General features: G+C 43.8%; 1 protein-coding gene across 3 annotated transcripts in view; it reads right to left on the reverse strand.

Moving 5' to 3' along the window:
• Nucleotides 1-524: 524 nt before the first annotated feature.
• Nucleotides 525-17,941, reverse strand: part of TCAF1 (TRPM8 channel associated factor 1) — a 49,322-nt gene continuing 31,905 nt past the window's right edge. For 2 of the 3 annotated variants that reach the window (XM_041752901.1, XM_041752900.1), the window contains exons 3-9: nt 8,780-9,774; nt 8,440-8,537; nt 6,959-7,172; nt 6,408-6,647; nt 5,027-5,364; nt 3,448-3,698; nt 525-861 (exon numbers count right to left, since the gene is read on the reverse strand). In XM_041752901.1, coding sequence (XP_041608835.1) covers nt 852-861; nt 3,448-3,698; nt 5,027-5,364; nt 6,408-6,647; nt 6,959-7,172; nt 8,440-8,537; nt 8,780-9,774 — 2,146 coding nt within the window. In that variant the 3' untranslated portion in view covers nt 525-851. Of the gene's footprint in view, nt 862-3,421; nt 3,699-5,026; nt 5,365-6,407; nt 6,648-6,958; nt 7,173-8,439; nt 8,538-8,779; nt 9,775-17,941 lie in introns of all 3 variants that reach the window. The other variant, XM_041752902.1, reaches the window with a different exon arrangement.

Raw genomic sequence — 17,941 nt, forward strand, 5'->3', positions numbered from 1 at the left:
TTTACTTATTTAAGAGAGACAGAGAGCACAAGCAGGAGGAGTGGAAGAGGGAAAGGGAGAAGCAGACTCCTGCTGAACAAGGAGCCTGAGGTGGGGCTCAATCCCAGGACCCTGGGACTATGACCTGAGCTGAAGGCAGATGCTTAACTGACTGAGCAGCCCAGGTGTCCCCTAACTGGTTGTTTTTCTTACATGCTCCTCCCCTGGTCTTCCCCCTCCACCGCTCCCCACCCCATGCTCAAAGACTGAGAATTCCTAGCTGTTTGCATTTAAGAATCAATATAACTGTTAACTTTTATAGGAGTTGGCATGGGTGGCCTCTGCCAGTGTATGGTTGGATCTGTTTCTCTAATAAGCCTCTTCCGGGACTAGAAGCACTTAGGTACTTGAGGAGGGGTTTCAAAAGTCAGAGAATTAGCTGATAGGCTAGCGGTCACTTATTTCCACAAAAGAGAAGTTTTATTCTGGGGCACCAACTCCTACCTCTCCTCAGGCAGTTTATTCAATTTCTATACAAACAACCAACAAGTACAACAGATTTTTAATGGATACCAATTATACACTGCCTGTGTTCTATGCACAGTGGTTGGGGCAGAAAAGGATGGGGTTCAATTTTACAACTGCTATAACTCTTTATAGACTTTTCAGGTGCTCATGTTTCTTTGGGATTATGTTGTTCAGATCAGCTTCTACTCTGTCTGAAAGATACCTTCACTCTTTCATTCATTATCATGCTTCATCCATTTTCTCTCTTCCAGAAATGTGTTGAGATCTTCTTCAGTTGTAATCAAATCTGTTCAGTTTTCTTTGCTGAGATGTGCCAGTTCTCTTTTGCATTTCTTGACTTCAATTCAGTGGGGCCTGGGGAGGGAGGGGAGGTAAACTTATATGCTCAGTTCATCATCTTAAATTCAAAGTCCCACTGGAAGCTTTCAGACAGGGGAGTGACATGAATAGCTTCATATTTTTTAAAAGGTTCCCAGGGGCCATAATGCTAAAAATGAACTAAAGAGGGCCAGAAGGGATATGAATATTATTCTAGAGGACTAAGAATCTGATTTCCTTGCAGAGACCATGCAATGTCTGGGACTCTTGGGAGTCAGGCACCTTACCAAAATAACCCATCATTCAAAACCCAGTAAACTGCTAGGACGCTTTCATGTTGCCCTAGAGATAATGCATGAAACTTGAATAAACTGAAATCTAAAAGACCTGGATGACGCTAAAGGGGTCAGTGTCTTTGGGAAGTACCTCAGGAGCCTATCTCAAGTTCCTCCTTTGAACTGGCATTTGGGATACACAAAGAGACTTTCTGTTCTGATAAAATTGGATGAGGGTGAGTATAAGCAGCCAAAGAACTGGCAAGTAGGGACATAGAGGTCCTTATGTTTGCTGGCTGGTTTCTTCATTTACTCATTTACTTGCTTATTCAAAGCGCTAGAGTTACTAACACCCATTCTGTATTCAGAGTGCCCGGGTTTGAATCCCAGGTCTACCACTAATTAGAGGTGTAGACTTGGGCAATTTACTTGATCTCCATAAAATTCAGTTCACTTAGTCCTAAAACGGAAATGATAAATTTCCATCTCATAAGATTATTGTGAAGATTAAATTGTTTAATTTAATTTTAATGATCTATATAAAAAAACAAGTACAATAGAATTTTTTCAAATGTTGAATGAATGTTCGACATCTATGTTTAAAGCACCTAGATGATAGATATTCACGAAATAAGGGAAAATAATTCTAGGGTTAAGAAATGACATAATAAAGAAGTCCAGAGAAAAACACTCTCTAGGTCAAATTTTATTGTCTATGTATCCACCCAATTCTTAATAAAGCAAATAATATAGTGTATTAAAACAACTAAATAAATAGAAGTGATCTGAAGGAAAACTGGCTGGATGTATATATTAATCCCAGAGCCTCAACTCTAGTTAAAAGTACACAGAAATGGGAGGTTTTGATTAAGATTAGAAGAAAACTTAAGAAAACCTTTGCATTGTTATTAAATAAAATTTGGGCCAGTTGTATCCAGTTATCTGGTTCGAAAGTCAAGATTTCTCTATGTGTGTGGACTTTATCTGCCAACCAGTAAAGAACTCTGGGCAGTGATAGGAATCTGTGTCACTACAGAAACATACACATCATCACTAAGTCGGATGCCCATTGTTTGCTAAAAAACAAATGCCTTTATGCATTTGTTCTGATTTTTCAAGTGACTCCCATTCTTGATTTAATCAAAGAAGGAATTTCACCTTTAAGATGGAATTGAATAAAGAGATAAAACCCCAAGAAGCTATGAAGACCACACTGTAAATTTAGAGCCTATGGGTCCTGTAGATCCTGTAGCTCATAAAGCAACACCCCAAGGTGTTTTGAGCGGCTGGCGTATAAAATTTAGGATGGGATTGGATGGATCACACTGCAGCAATAAATGCCATCTAAAAGGGTAGTCTAGCTCTAAAATGATTAATTATTGTTAATTAGACAGTAATAATGGCAGCTGGCATTTTCTCAATACCTACCAACCGCCAGATGCTGTTTAATTCCTTTTAGAAGGACTAAAATTTAATCTTCACAATAATTCAATGAAATAGATCCCATTTGATAAGGAGTTATCCCAGAGTCATTTGACTAATAGGTGAAAGAACCAGGCTTTGGATACAAGGAGTCTACTGTGAGAGATGATGGTCTTAACCACCAGGCCATGGTGAGAAAAGGGGAGTACGAAGCTTACTGCTCTGTGGACCAGCAGAACATAGAGGAATCCCTTGATTTATAAGCACTGCATTCACAGGCCTCTTCAGGACTATCGGTCTGGGTCTTCCTGACAACCCTGTGAGGTAGGGATTTTTGTCCTCATCTCACAAAGAAATGTTGAGTAGTGATACAATGACCTTCCCAAGAGCTAACACTACCTACAGGCTCTTTCTACTGTATCAGATTGCTTTTTAAGCTCTTTGAAAACTACCTAAGCCACAGAATATCAAGGAACTATCTCATTATCCTGGTAAATTTGTGTTTCAGTGGATTCTATGGGCAGGTTTCTGGAATAGCTGATCAAAAATAAAAGCCCAGAGAGTCCTCAGGATATCAGGATGGGAACCACCCCCAAGGGCCAAGGCCCATCATGGTAAACCAAGGGCTGGCACAGAAGCAGGTGCCAAAGCTCTCAGAACCAGGCCAACAGAGGGCCAGGAGGGAATCCGGGAGCAGAGGAACGAGGCTCATAAACAGAAGGCATTGTTCCTAAGGATTTCTGATTCCCCTTTTTGCTGTGTTCTTAACCCACTTTCTAGAGATGGAACTAGGTAGGAAGATATGTGGGCAATGAGCCAAGAGGGCAAGGCTAGAACCCTAAGAGACAGAGGTCGAGGAGTGAATCCCCATCTCTGCCTACCTCCCCAAACCTCTCTACCTGCCACCTCGCTGGGCACTCCTTACATCTGTGTGAGGAGGTATAATTTCATAATATTTTCCTTCCATTCAGGCAGATAGGCCAGGCTGGTAGCCACTTCCTTCTGGATAGGCCAGGCCCAGGCCTCAAAGAACGGAGCCAGGTTCTTCTGCACTTGGTGGGAGAACATCTTCACCCACAGATTCATTTTGTCAACATTGTCTGTGGGCAAGTTGGTCTGGTTCCTGTACTCCGTGAAGAGACGGATGAATGGCTCCCAACCAAAAGCCTCCTGTAGCTGGGGACAGAAAGCAGCAGCAGGAGACGTTTAATTCACAGAAAGAAGACCCAACAAACACTGTAACAAATTAATGTAATGTATTTAGCCCCTAAAATACCAGTTTCATTTCTGTCACTGGCCCCCTCTCCTGTTCTAGCTGCTGGCCTGACGGGTTACTCTCTTAAGAAGGGCCTCTGGGCAGTGCAGCGCTCACACCGAGCAGATCCTCAATCAAGGATGGCTGTGCTAATAACTGCAATGATTAGTAGCAGTATTTACGACCTAGGTCATTGTTCCTGTAGCTCACTGGATCCTGAAAGTGTCGACAGGGTATCTCGCAAGGATTTAAAACCGGCCGAAAAAAAAAATCCTTGTATCTTTCACAGCTGCAAAGTGAAACCCCAATAACCGGGGAGCCCCCCCTCCCCTTACCCTGATATGACCTGCATCAGTCGCAGGCCTGCACCAGTCTGCAAGGCTGCTAATGTAGCCTTTCAGAAAAAAAGTGAGTCCAGTATAAACAGGAGACTCTATATAGTCCAGGCGGCTGGAATTAAGGTAGGTAAGGCATGATTTCAGGAAAAGGCAGCTGTCCCCGAGGCCACTGGAAATAGCCCGTGTGAGGCTGGGTTATGGCGCCTCACCGTTAGGACAGACATCAGCAGTTTTCCGAAACAACCTCAGCTGCATTTCACAGGTGAGCGACTTCTGTCCCTGGGGTAAAATGGCCCCAGTGACAAAGTTCGAGTCTCCGGGCAGTTTCACTATCGTTCTCGGGACAGAGGGTACAAACAGAGAGGGACTGGGGCAGGTGGAAGAACCTGGCTGGAGACTGAGTTCCAGAAACCCAGGTGGTGGGACTCTGCACTGTGACCTGGGAGCTGCTCCAGGGCCTGGGGGCCGGGAACGGGGCTGGTGGACAATCGTTGAAGGGCAGGGGCAACCTCATGTGCAGGCCAGTGAACGATCTTGGATTAACTGAGGCAGTGAGAAGACCTGCCTCATAGGTTCCGTCCCAAATCCTGTGTGTGCCCGGGACGGGGAGGTGATGGGGGTAGGAACAGGCAGGGTGTTTGGTGTTAGGTCGCTATCCAATCAGGACATGGTTTGGCTCCAGTCTCAGGTACGTGTGGGGGCAAAGCCAGCCATGGTAACCGTATTTATAGTACCGTCTTCACCTCTTAGTGCTTTCTATCTCCTCTCATGAATCTCCTCAAAATCATGGTGTGAGGGTGCAGCTGAGGCACTTAAGTCCACCCTGGGGTCACTAGAATGTCCCCTAATGAGGCCATGCCAGGTGGTGCCCGCAGTGGGGTTTCCCACCCCCCTCCATTCTGGCCCAGTACCTGTAGATACGTTTCCAGGGCAGTCCACGCATTCCAGTTTTTCACATTGGGACCCTTGCCCAGGTAGATTCGGACTCTCTTCTCCCGAACTGGAGGCCACAGAGCAATATTGGCACGGCCTCGAGGGATGCCCAGGACTGTCTCATGCACGTAGACACACCACAGATTGCAGGTGGCCTCGGTGGTGTGTGGCGGGAACTCCCACTCCTGCCGCTGCTGGTTCCGGCCGAGCTCATGGACAGGGCCCCACAGCCCCTTGGTTCTGATGAGCTTCTCATTGATGAGCTCCTGCACGGATTCCAGATGGCACATGATGGGGTACCCTGCGTGCATCCAGCCTGGGAACGCAGGAGGGAGGAAGAGGGGTGAGAACGCTCCCCACCCGTCTTTACCAGGACTTCCAGAAGCCCCTAATGCTCAGAAGGGCAATCCACGCAAAGACCCACCAGGGATCTCCCCCAGCCTCTCTTCTGTTATCGTGCCTCCACCCTCACTCTGACCCGAGAGCACGCGGCTTCAGGACGGATGTGCGTCACCCACAGCCCTCCACGTACTCTTCATCTTCAGCTTTTCCATTTTCGTGAGTGTCCTGGCGTGTGAACCTGTCTCATGATACTCTTTTCTCAAAATTGAGAACTCTTTGATGGTGGCTTCCCCTTCTCATTATTTAGCTACGGAGTTGCCTGCATTGATGCTCTTTCTAGGGAGCATCTCCATAAGGCAACAAAACCGGGGTGGAAAGGAATTTCCATTGTTTTCTCGTTTCTGCACACCCCTGATGTGTTATGCTTCTCGACCCCACTGGCAGAGATCTCTTCCTAAGGCCTCTTCTCAAAGTCATTAGATTCCTTCTCCCAACAGCTTAACCCCGGTGGAGGCCCCCCCAACCACTTTTATTTTCTCCTCGAAGTCCCCGATGGGGCTGCGGCGAAAGCCTACACTTCGTTCTTGCACTATTTCCACCGCTGGAAGATCTCTCTTGACATGCTGACCTAAACTGCTCATATTTTAACATACTGCTCACGCCCATTTCCACGGCCTGCTTTTCTCGTGTCACATAATCCCATCAAATGTTCCTCATGCCATCAAAATATCACTTTAAATGTGTCCCTCAGTGTCTGTCGGAGGGTATGCACGTTATATTACCTCCCCACTCTGTCCTGCTGGACATTTAGGGAGTTTCCAATGTTCTGTTGGGGAATACAGTTGAGGTTTTTTTTTTTTTTTTTGATGCATCCCCCCGCTTCCATTTCGATAGCAAGGTTTGCATCTTCTATATCTTGCTAGAGCATGTTTACCACGCTGGCTGCCCGCTGCATGAGAAACAGGAAGGCCACCAGGTGCAGCATGCACAGAGGGCTGGCTCCCCCAGAGTACCCACCAACTGAGATCTGGACGTCAGCAACGATCCTCTGAGGCAGACGCAAAGGGAAGGGCTCGGCCCCCAGCCGTGCCACAGCCTGCATCACCTCGTCCCAGAGGCGAAGCAGCGGCTCAGGGTTCTCCAGGGTACGGAGATTGGCGGTTGGCACTGTCAGGATGATGTTGTCCGTAGCCAGCTCTCCCCAGGGACCTGGATTCTCCTGGATACGCCTCTTCCACTCTTCCTGGGAGGTCTCCCCTGGGAAGAGAGGTCATGGGGCTCGAAACTCACTTTCCTAAATCCCTTATGTTAAAATGTACAACTTGAACTCCAGGAGGAGAGCACCAAGGTCACGAGTGACCATATCCCCGTTTTTGTCCTCTTTCTACGAAGGCCCCATGAATGTGGTTTGGTCTTAATCCGCTCGGCCCCAAAGCTGAATCTAAGGAAACCTAGCTCCCTCCCCTCTATCAACCTGGACTTTCTCTCTTCCTACACCAAACAGCCCCAGATGATCTCCTGCCCTGGCTCTCCCACTCCCCTGGGGTTCACCCCGCAGCTCCACTCACCCAGCTTGTAGTACGGGGCATGCACTGCCCCCTTGACAGTGATGGGCACAGAGCCGAGTTTGCTGCTCTGAGGCACAATGATATACAGCAGGCCGCCCCAGAGGCAGGTGATGGACTTGGTGGGCTTGTCCAGGCAGCACCGGTTAATCACAAGCGGGCCTCGGAACAGCTTGCTGGCTCTGGTCAGGTCATCAGTGTGGCAGCCAATCTGTATCTGGAGCGGAGAGATCCCCCCTCAGAGTCATCCTGGGTTGTGTGCAAGTGGAAAGCAGGAGGCTCCCAGGAGGTGAGGGCAGGAAGGGTCTCTGGGTCACAACCCCATGCAAGCCTACGCAACTCCATCATTCCTCAGGGCTGTGTGGACCGAATTGTATAAATGACCTCCCAGGGGAGTCAGCTCCACATAGGGTCATGTTGAGATGCTGCAGCGAGGTACACCTGGTATAGCCCCTAGGCTAATGCTGAGGAGGGCGGCCCCCCACCCTGGGCGTCTCTATAACCCACTGAATCCTGGGGTGCCTGTTTCATTGTGGTGACTCTGGCCTTGGGAATGGGGCAGAGGGGACCTCACTGACTCCCAGTGGGAGGCAGTGTGATGGCTGATAAACTGGAGGGTGGACTCAGCTCCTCCCCTTCTCTAATGACCCCCTCCGGGGCCATGCAGCTGCTCCCTCACTGGGTGGAGTCCTGGGATTCTCCTCCCAGGTTTATGCAAAACATGTTCCAGGACAGGTGCAGGCACAGCACAGATCCTACCAGTCTAAAGAGTCTCACGGGGACAAAGCAGGATGGCTCTTTAATTTTCTATTAGTGTGTGTGTGTGTGTGTGTGTGTGTGTGTGTGTGTGTGTGTGTAAGCGACAGACTGAAGGTGGACCAGGGAAGCAGGGACCAGTCTTCGGTGTCCCAGGGAAGATGCAGGAAAACCTTGTGCTCCCCTAGGAGATCGCCTTCCCCAGGGCACCAAAAGGGAACTGAGGTTGTCTGAACACTCCTGCGTGCCAGGGTGCCCTCCATCTGCTGCTCTTTGTTTTTTTCAGCTTTTTAAATTTTTTATGGAATTATCTTCTTTAAAAAAAAGTTTTATTACTATTTTTTTAAAGGAGTTTCCATGCCCATGATGGGGCTTGAACTCCCAACCCTGAGAGTAAGAGTCACATGCTCTATTGACGGAGCCAGCCATGTGTCCCTGTTTGGTGCTGTCCTTGTTCCCCACTCTAGGACGTAAGTGAAAAACACAAAACTTAAGAGCCAGACGTCGGTTAGGATGGAGTCCTGGGCTCTGAAATGTGTCAGATCTATCAATGGATTGATTGGAGTATCGTTGACACACAACGTGCAGCTCATTTGCCTCATCCTTAAAATGGGGTAAAAGTACATGCCACGTTGCCAACAGGGTTTTTGTGAGATCACACAAGACGGCAACCGTGAAAGCCAGGATATCTGGGTTCTGCGTGATGTGGCCACAGGGCACGGCCTTACCTTCAGATCAGCAGAGGCAGCAGCTTCAGGCAGCGAGACCTCTATGATCTGCCTTCCAGGAATGTAGAGCCCAGTGCTCATCCAGCAGTATCTGGTGCCTGCCAAAGCACAGGAATGGTCCCTTGATCCCTCCCCCGTGACACCATCTCCCCCCAGAGTGTACACAGCCCCTTCGGGAGCTCCGCACGGCTCTCTCCCTTCATGCCCGCCCCGACCCAACTCTTGCAAATGTCACCTGACACCCCAACCCCCATCTCCTTGACAGCGCCCGGCCACGGGTGGAGATGGCCCCACTCCCACACCCCCCACTCTGAGCGCTCACCGCCCCCCAATTCCATACCAGGATTGTTGCAGTTGACCTCAACGGTGATGGGAGACTCGGAGGGACGCAGATAGGGGCTGCTGTACATGTCTTCGATTTCCGGCACTAACAGCGAGAGGTCACTTCCAGAGTGGGCCAGGCCAGTGGCCAGGGAAAGCATAGCACCCCTGCAGCAGTCATTGATGACGGGGTTCTCTCGGGTTGCCACCGGGAGCCGATACCGACTCAGCAGCTTCCTCAGGAGCCGGTGCACAGACATGTAGGCAGGGATCTCTTCGGCGGGGATCTGGAGGAAAGCTGCCCCATCCGGCCCCAGCTTGGCCAGCCAGCCTTTCTCCACATTCCCTCTTTTCCTGCCCATTATGACCTGGAACTCGGCCAGGGTGGAACGGAAGTGGTAGGTCCTTATCCCTGCCTTAGGAGTGCGGAAGGGCCCTGGGTTGAGGCTTTGGCTGGTGATGCTGATGCCAAAGGGGTTGAGGAGGAGGTTTCCTGGGAACCGGGCCAGAGGGGACACTCCGGGGTTCTTGAAGGCCCACCACCACGCTTGGGCTCCGACGAACAGCCCCCCGCCCTCAGCTACAAACTCCTGCAGCTCCTTGACCCCCACATCACTCACGGGTTCAAAGCAATAGACACTCGCATCGCTGGTCAGGTGGGGCTCGATGCTGGTGTCTATGCCCCCCACGGCGAGCAGGCCGCTCAGTGTCCTCAGTTCCGTCTGCACCACGATCTTGCCTCTGCGGCCCCCGTCCAGCCAGCGCACGGCATTGAGCAGAAAGGGGCCCAGTTTGCCCACCGTGAATAACACCTTGTGGCCAGTCACGACCACGCGGCCCCGGCCGTAGCGGGCAGCCGCTATGACACAGCCGTGGTAGGAATCTAACCCCAGGGGAAAGGCGAGAGCCCCGTGCACCAGCAGCTGGGACGGGAAGCAATCCGAGTTGCTGATGTCCAGCTCTGAAATCCCGTGCAGGAGCTCCTCTCTGTCCTCGGAGAGATCGTCTTCACAGCTGCAAAAGACACAGGCCTTGTCTATTAAAGGAGGGGCCACGCGAAGCTCTGGGAACAGAGAGCGCCCCACACAGCAAGTGTCAGCTTTTCTAATGTGATCGCTTCTAGCTCTCGCAGGACTGCTGGGAGGATAAAGTGGGCGTCTCTGACCTGACTGGGTGTGGAGGCTGGTCTGAGGGAAGACACAGGGACATCAATTCTGGTCTGCCCCCTCTTGCAATGCAGAGTCTCCAAAGGAAATCCCAGGGGAAGCCGTGCCATGCTTACCCAATATCATAGCATAAATATTCTAGGTTGAAGTGTTATTTCAGCCTTTTGGGCATGATGTAAACAACTGAATGGGAAATCATGTTTTCGTTCTTATAAAGAGTCTCATTTGTAAATTCCATGCAGCCAATTTTCTGCAAATAAGGTCAATGGAGGGCTGAGTTGGAGGTACCATTGAAGAATCACTATTATCTCGAAAGGCGGGGCAGAGGAGTGGGCTGGCTTCAACTCTAGTAGAGACCCTTTGGTTACTTGAACCCAAAAGGATTGACCATCTACTCCCAGCACTCCATCTACTCATTGCCGGCTCTCAGGAGTCCCATATCCATGCTATAAGGGGTTTCTCAGGACCATCTGTACCCGTCTGTGAGTAACAAACTCCTGTACGACTTCAGGACCGCCATGTCCCCCAAATGTGCGATGCAGCCCTGGGTACCTAGGGGATCAATAGGGGGGAAGAGGCACAATGACCTCTAAAAGCCGGAAGATCCCAAAGCTGGTTATGCCAGTTTTGTTAGGTAAAGGTGTGGCAACTACAGGATGAGAAGGCAGCTGCATGCAAATACTGAAAAACAAGTCAAGTAGACAGCCTAGCGGCGTATCTGTGTTGCACTCTCTTGGTTGTAAGAACTCCAGTTAAGTGATGGGAAACTATGGTACTCTTAGTAGGTACGATCCTTTCCTGAACACAAAAGCATCACCTTACTACTGCCTCCCCAGCTCCTTGAAGCACCAACCACTGAAATCATTCAACTAGCTCTTCCTGCTCTGATTCCAAGTTTACTAAACCACTATAATTTATAATCTTACTTCTGACGATCGACTGCCTAAACAAAGAAATCATGGGTCAGGCCAAGCAGAATGTTGTAGTTCTGTGACCTATTCATTTCTCAAGCAATATCTTGGACAGGCTATCTTTAATTCTGTGATTCTAAAATTAAAAAAAAAACAATTTTTAAGGTTTGTATTACTTTATCATGTGTGCAAAATTAAATGAAAAACGTTTTAATTCTCATAATGAGTTTTTATAAATTTCATGCAATTATTTTACAAATGAAGTCAGTGAAGAGGTAGGCTACTGTGTTTTAGATTAATACTGGCATCAAGATTTATACACCAGCCTATTATGATGAAGTGGCCGATATCGAATGTTCAAACTTGAGGCCCAAACACTCAATCACTAGGATCTCATCTAGACAATGACCCTAGGTGAGGTTCTGCTCATGCTTAGCCTGGGTCGGGGGAGAAGGGACACCCTCAGAGACATCTATCTGTTATTTCTAACAGCCATGACTTATGTGCAGAGGGGGATAAATTTTTGTTTCATAAACTGAAAAAAATCTGAACTGGATTTTTACTTTTCTTTCTCATTCTCATCTGAAATGAAACAAAAGTTCTAAAATCAGAATAAATTCATGATTATACTCTGTTTTGAAAAGGGCACAGTCAGTAAACTATGCTAGTAAGAATTTACCGAAAATATAAATCAAATGGAATCAGACAGATCAGAAATCCATGAGCACAGAAGAATCTGTAACTGCATATATGTGAAAGAAAATGATCAAGAAAACAAAAAGAGGGATTATCAGTTGTCTTGAGAAAATACACTTCAGTAACCAATAATGATCAATCTAGCATTTCAATGCCATTTAACATTTAAAGAAACAAGAATCACCAAATATTTGATGAAAAGTAACAGCATAAAAGAGAAGCACCGACCTAACCAAAGAAAGCCAACACCCTAGGAAATAAGAGTGATAAGTGGAGAAGAAAGTCCTAAACAAATGCTGTATATCATTAGAGAGTTCTGAGATGACGTATTATCTCTCTCTTCAAAAGGAAAAAGAAGTTACTGCTATTAAAAGTTACTCATTAGAATAAAAATACAATTGCCAAACAGGCATCTCAATTTTAATATATGGACAGAAAGTAAATCTTGATGGATAGAAAAGCTATGAATAGGTCAATAGAAAAACTGAAAGTAAATCTTGATGGATAGAAACGCTATGAATAGGTCATTAGAAAAACTGAGTCAAGTGGTAATTGCAGAGAGCAGGGTTAAAAGGCAAAAGGAAAACCATTAGCAGAAAAAGTTGAGAAGGATGGACCAAGGAGAAGATCTGGCAAGCAAGAGTTAAAAAAAGCAAAGAAGGAAGAGAAGAAAGTAGCAACAAACCTACAATTACATGAAATTGCCTTTTACTGAAAAATAGATCTTATTCCTTAGAATGACAGGACTCCCTGAATGCAAAGCAGGGTAAATGAAATGAAGAGCAGGATCTAGCTGATTGCCGATAAGCTAATGAACTTCAAACAAAGAAAAAGCTTTGAAGGCCACCAGAAAGAAAACAAAGCAAAAGAGAAGAAATTACATACAAAGAAAGAAGTGAAACCAGTGCCCTAAAAACAACGTATTTGAGGGCAGTGCAAATACTCTGATTAATTAGCCTCCTAAGACTCTTTGTTGGCACATGGAAATCCTGAAACCGTATCAAGGGCTTAGAAATGTACCACTCATGAAAGTTTTCCCAAAAAGTTACTTGAGGTTACCCTGTAGGTCTGTAAAAGAAAAAGAAATACAACAGAGGAACAAATTGGCTTCACAAAACAGTGGCGGGCAAGGATATCAGTATAATTTATAACGAATGCCAAGAAACTGCTGATAAAGGTCCAATGACACCTGCTGTTGCTAAGAAATAATTCCAAGTTAGTAGAGCCAGGATGATAACACAGGAAGAATGAAACCAAGGCAAAATCCAATTGGAACAAAAATACCAGATGATTTCAACAAAACACGGGAGGTAGGGGGTGAGCATGGAAAGTGCACTAAAGAGACAAAGGAAGTTCTTTGGAGATGTAGACTATAAAATCTAGCTAATTCTCAACTCAGATCTAAAAATATAAGCTTATTTAAAAAATAAAGGCAGCAGTAAATATGGCTCCTAGTTAGTGTATAATAAAGGTGGCATCTTATATTACTGGGAAAAGACAGATACTTTCATAAATGTTGTTGGGAGGGCTGGACAGGCATTTTGAAAAAGATAAATAGGATACCCTACATTACACAACACACCAGACAGGAGTCCAAATGCACCAGCAAAGTAAATTTTTCAAAAGGAAACCACACAAGTACTATAGGAAACCAAGAGCGAAATCTCACAATCTGGGCATGACCCCAAATCAGATGTGATGATAGAAAAGACTGATAACATTAGGTACGTAAACATTTTTGATTGGCAAAAATACTAAGTTCGCTCACAAGGCAAGCACCCTATAAACCACAGATAAAAGCTGAATATTCCTAATCTGTAAGGAACTCTTAAACTGAGGAGGACACCAAAAACACATCAGAAAATGGGCAGAACATGTGAAAAGACAGTTGGCAAGCACAAGAAAACCACAAATGACTCAGGCACTGACTGACTTGGAGAAAAAGAGTGTAAATTCCAACTACATTGTGATACCATTTCCCAGCCATCAGACTAACAAAAATTCAGAAGTCAGATAACTGTTCTGTTGGACTTGTGTGGGTAAAATAGGCATTTTTTTTTCCCATTGCTGGTGAGAAGGCCAAGTGATGCAACCCAATCTGGAGATGAATCTGGCAATTTCTAACAAAAATATACAAACATTTATTCTTTGACCTAGCAATTCTATCTATCTCTAGAAAATCAGCCAAAAGGCACAACTCCAGTAAAATGGAAAGCAACGTGAACGCCCATTGATTCAATACTGGTTGACTACACTATGGTATGTTCACAGACTGGAACAGAATGCCATCATGGAAAAAAAAAATGAGAGGGTTCTAAATATTGTCAAGGAATAGTTACAAAGATACATTAATTGAAAATAGTTGGAATCAGAATGTATGATTGGAACGTCTGTTAATTAACGGCTTATTAGCTCATTTCTTTTTAGCATCGAATAATATTCCATTGGCTGAACATGCCACCATTTATTTATCCATTCCCCTCCTGATGGACATCTTGGTTACTTCCATGTTTTTGCAGTTACGAACAGAGCTGCTACAAACATCCGTGGGCAGGTTTTTGTGTGGCCATAACTCCTTTGCGTAAATAGCAAGGAGTGTGATTGCTGGATCCTACAGTAAGAAGCAGTTTAGTTTTGTAAGAAACTGCTAAACCGCCTTCCAAAGTGACCGTACCGTTTTGCATTCCCATCAGCAATGAACAGAGAGTTCCGGATACTCCACATCCTCATCAGCATTTGGTGGTGTCAGTGTTTTGGATTTTCGGCAGAGTGATACCTTATTGTTTTACTTTGCATTTCCCTGATGACACAGGATGTGAAGTGTTTTTCTCATGTGATTATCTGACATCTGTACATCTTGGTGAAGTGTCTGTTAAGGTTTCTGGACCATTTAAAAAAAACTGGATTGTTTTACTGTTATTTTAAGAGTTATTTGTATAGTTTGGATTATAACCCTTTATCAGATGTGTCTTCTGCAAATATTTCCTCCCAGTCTGTGGCTTGCTTTATCTCTTGATACTGTCTTCTGCAGAACAGAAGCTTTTAATTTTAATGAAGCCCAGCCTATCGATTATCTCTTTCATGGATCTTTGGTGTTATGTCTAAAATGTCATAGCCATATTCAAGGTCATCTAGGATTCTTTTCTGTTATCTACTAGGAGTTTTATAGTTTTTTTTTAAAGATTTTATTTATTTATTCATGAGAGACATAGAGGGAGAGAGAGAGGCAGAGACACAGGCAGAGGGAGAAGCAGGCTCCATGCAGGGAGCCTGACGTGGGACTTGATCCCGGGTCTCCAGGATCACGCCCTGAGCTGAAGGCAGCACTAAACTGCTGAGCCACCCAGGCTGCCCCTATAGTTCTGTTTTAGGTCTGGGATCTGTTTTGAGTTATTTTATGAAAGCTATAAGGACTGTATCTAGATTCTTTTTTTTTTTTTTTTTTTTTTTTTGCCTCTGGATGTCCATTTCCAGCACCATTTCTGACCGTTTCTGAGGGCTTTCTTTGCTCTATTGCATGGCCTTTGCTCCTGTGTCAAAGATCAGATGACCATATTTCTGTGGGTCTATTTCTGGGCTCTCTATTCTGTTCAATTGGTCTATTTTTCCACAAATACCACACTCTTGTTTACTGTAGCTATAGTGAGTCTTGAAGTCAGATAATGTCAGTCCTCCAACTTTGTTCTCATTTAATATTGTGTTGAACATGCCAATTTTGAAAAATCAACTTCACTGACATGTGGTAAAATTCATTTAAAGTGTACATCTTGATGAGATTTTATTACATTGATATGCTTGTATAATCACAATAAAATTACAGGACATTTGCATCACCACGGAAAGCTACCTTTTGCCCCATTTCAATCAATCCAGTCTCCAGGCAACAACTGACGTGCTTGCTTTCTGCCTTTTTCTAAAGTTTCATATATATGGAGTCATAAAGCATATACTCTCGTGTTTGGCTTTTTTCACTTAGAATACATTTTTGAGAGCCATCCATGTTATTATTGAGTCTCTCAGTAATCCATTCCTTTTTACTGAGGAGCAGTATGCCACTGGATGGATATACCACATTTTGTGTATCCATTCATCTGTTGATGAACATTTGGGTAGCTTCCAGCTTGCGGCTTGCGGCCATGAACATTCGTGTACAAAATTTTTGTGTAGATGTGTTTTGCCTTTCTTCTGGATAAACACATAGGAATGAGACGGCTGAGTAGTATGGTAAGAGTAGGTTTAAATTTATAAGAAATTGTTTTCTAAAGTGGTTGTATCGTCGTACATTCCCAACGGGTAAGGTATGAGAGTTCCAGTTGCTCTACATTCTTGCCAACACTTCATTTGTGATTTTTTTTTAAGGAACAATTCTAGTGGAGGGGTGTATGGTATCTAATTGTGATTTTAATTTGCATTTCTCTGATGACTAACAATGTTGAGAATCTTTTCATGGGCTTATTGGCTTTTCACAGTTTATCTTCTGTGAACTATTTAAAATATTTTATCCTTTTATTTATTTTTTACTGGATTGTTTATCTTCTTATTGAGATGTAATAGTTTTCTATGTATTCTCAATGCAAGTCCATTGTCAGATATAGGTACTGCAAATAACTTTTCTAATCTGTAGCTTGCCTTTTGTTTTCTTAATACTGTCTATTGAACTGTAGAAGTTATTAAAATTTTTTTGATGAAGCTCAATTTATCAATCTTTTCCTCTTTTGGCTTATGGACTTTTTGTGTCCTATCTAGGTCATCTCTGCCTACCCTAAAGTCACAGATAATCTCTCCTGTGCATTCATTTAGAAATCTTTAACAAACAAACAAACAAAAAAAAATAGAATTTTTTGAATTCTAGCTTCTGCATTTAGTTTTGTATGGAGTGGGATAAACATCAGGATTCCCCTTTTCACCATGAGGGTGTCCATTTATTCCAGAACCATATGTTGAAACAATTCTCTTTTCCTCTTTGAATTACCTTGGCACCTTTGCCAAAAAATAATTGAGCATGGATCTGTGAGTCTATTTCTGAACCATGCAGTCCGTTTCATTATCTGTATGCGTATCCTTATGCCAATGCCACGGTATTTTGATTGCTTCAGCATTTCTAATGAATACTGAAATTAGGTTATGTTAGTTCCTTTCCTTTGCATTAATTTTAGAGTCCATTTGCACTTTGGTTAGGACTACAATGATTCTACATCATTTAGGGCAAAATTGACATCATAAAAATATTGTGTGTTCTGATTCACTAATGTGGTATATTTCTCCATTTCTTTAGGTCTTAATCCCTATCAGTGACATTTTATAGTTTTCATGATATAGGTCTTATATATATTTTATTAACATTATTCATTAGTATTTCACAATTTTGTGTCCTGTTTTAACTGATACCGTATTTTAAATTTCACTTACGAATTTTTGGCTGCTAGTATATAAAAATGTAATTGATTTTTGTATATTGACCTTATATCCTACAGCCTTGCTAAATTCAATTATTTTAGTATTTTTTGTAGTTTTAAATAATTTTTTATGTAGATGAGCATGTTTTCTGCAAATAAACATAGGTTTAAAAAAAAAAACAAAAAAACATAGGTTTACTTCTTACTTTTTCATCTCTGTGCCTTTTTTTACTTGTCTTACTGTAATGGCTGGGACCTTTAGCACAATGTTGAATAACAGCAGTGAGAGCAGTATTATTCTTTGTCTTGTTTCCAATCTTACGGTATTTCACCACTAAGCACATTCTTAGCTACAGCTTTTTCAAAGATGACTGACTCATCAGAGAGTAGAAGTTCCTTTTTATTTCTAAGTAAAATATTATTAGGATTTGGTACTGAATTCTGTCAAATGCTTGTGTATGTCTCTGTGTGTGTGTGTGTACATATATTGAATTGTATGCTTTTTTTCTCTCCCTATTCTGTTAATTTGGTGAATTACTTCCACATTAGAATGTTAAGCCAGCCATGCGTTCCTAGGATAAGCCATACTTGATCATGATGCAGTATCCTTTTTATGTATTACTTTTATTCTTTCTACAATATTTTATTAAGAATTTTTGCATCTTTGTTCATGAGGGATACTATTCTATAGTTTTCTTGCAATGTCGTTCTCTGGCTTTGGCATCAGAGAAATACTGGTTTAAATTTAAAAAATCAAGTTGCAAAAATTTTCCTCCTCTTCTATTTTCTTGAAGGGTTTATGTAGAGTTAGTATAATTAGTTCTTTGAATGTTTGATAAAATTCATCAGTGAAGCTATCTGGGTCTAATTTTTCTTATTGGGTTTTTTTTTTACGTTGTTCATTTTAAATAAAAATTTTAATTTAAAATAAAAAACTATAAAACTTGCAAATATAGTACCAAGTTCTTATTTATATGCTCTTCCCCCAATTTTCCTAATGTTAACATGTTAC

Source organism: Vulpes lagopus, chromosome 4 (assembly GCF_018345385.1).
Source record: "Vulpes lagopus strain Blue_001 chromosome 4, ASM1834538v1, whole genome shotgun sequence".
NCBI classification, from domain to species: Eukaryota; Metazoa; Chordata; class Mammalia; order Carnivora; family Canidae; genus Vulpes; species Vulpes lagopus.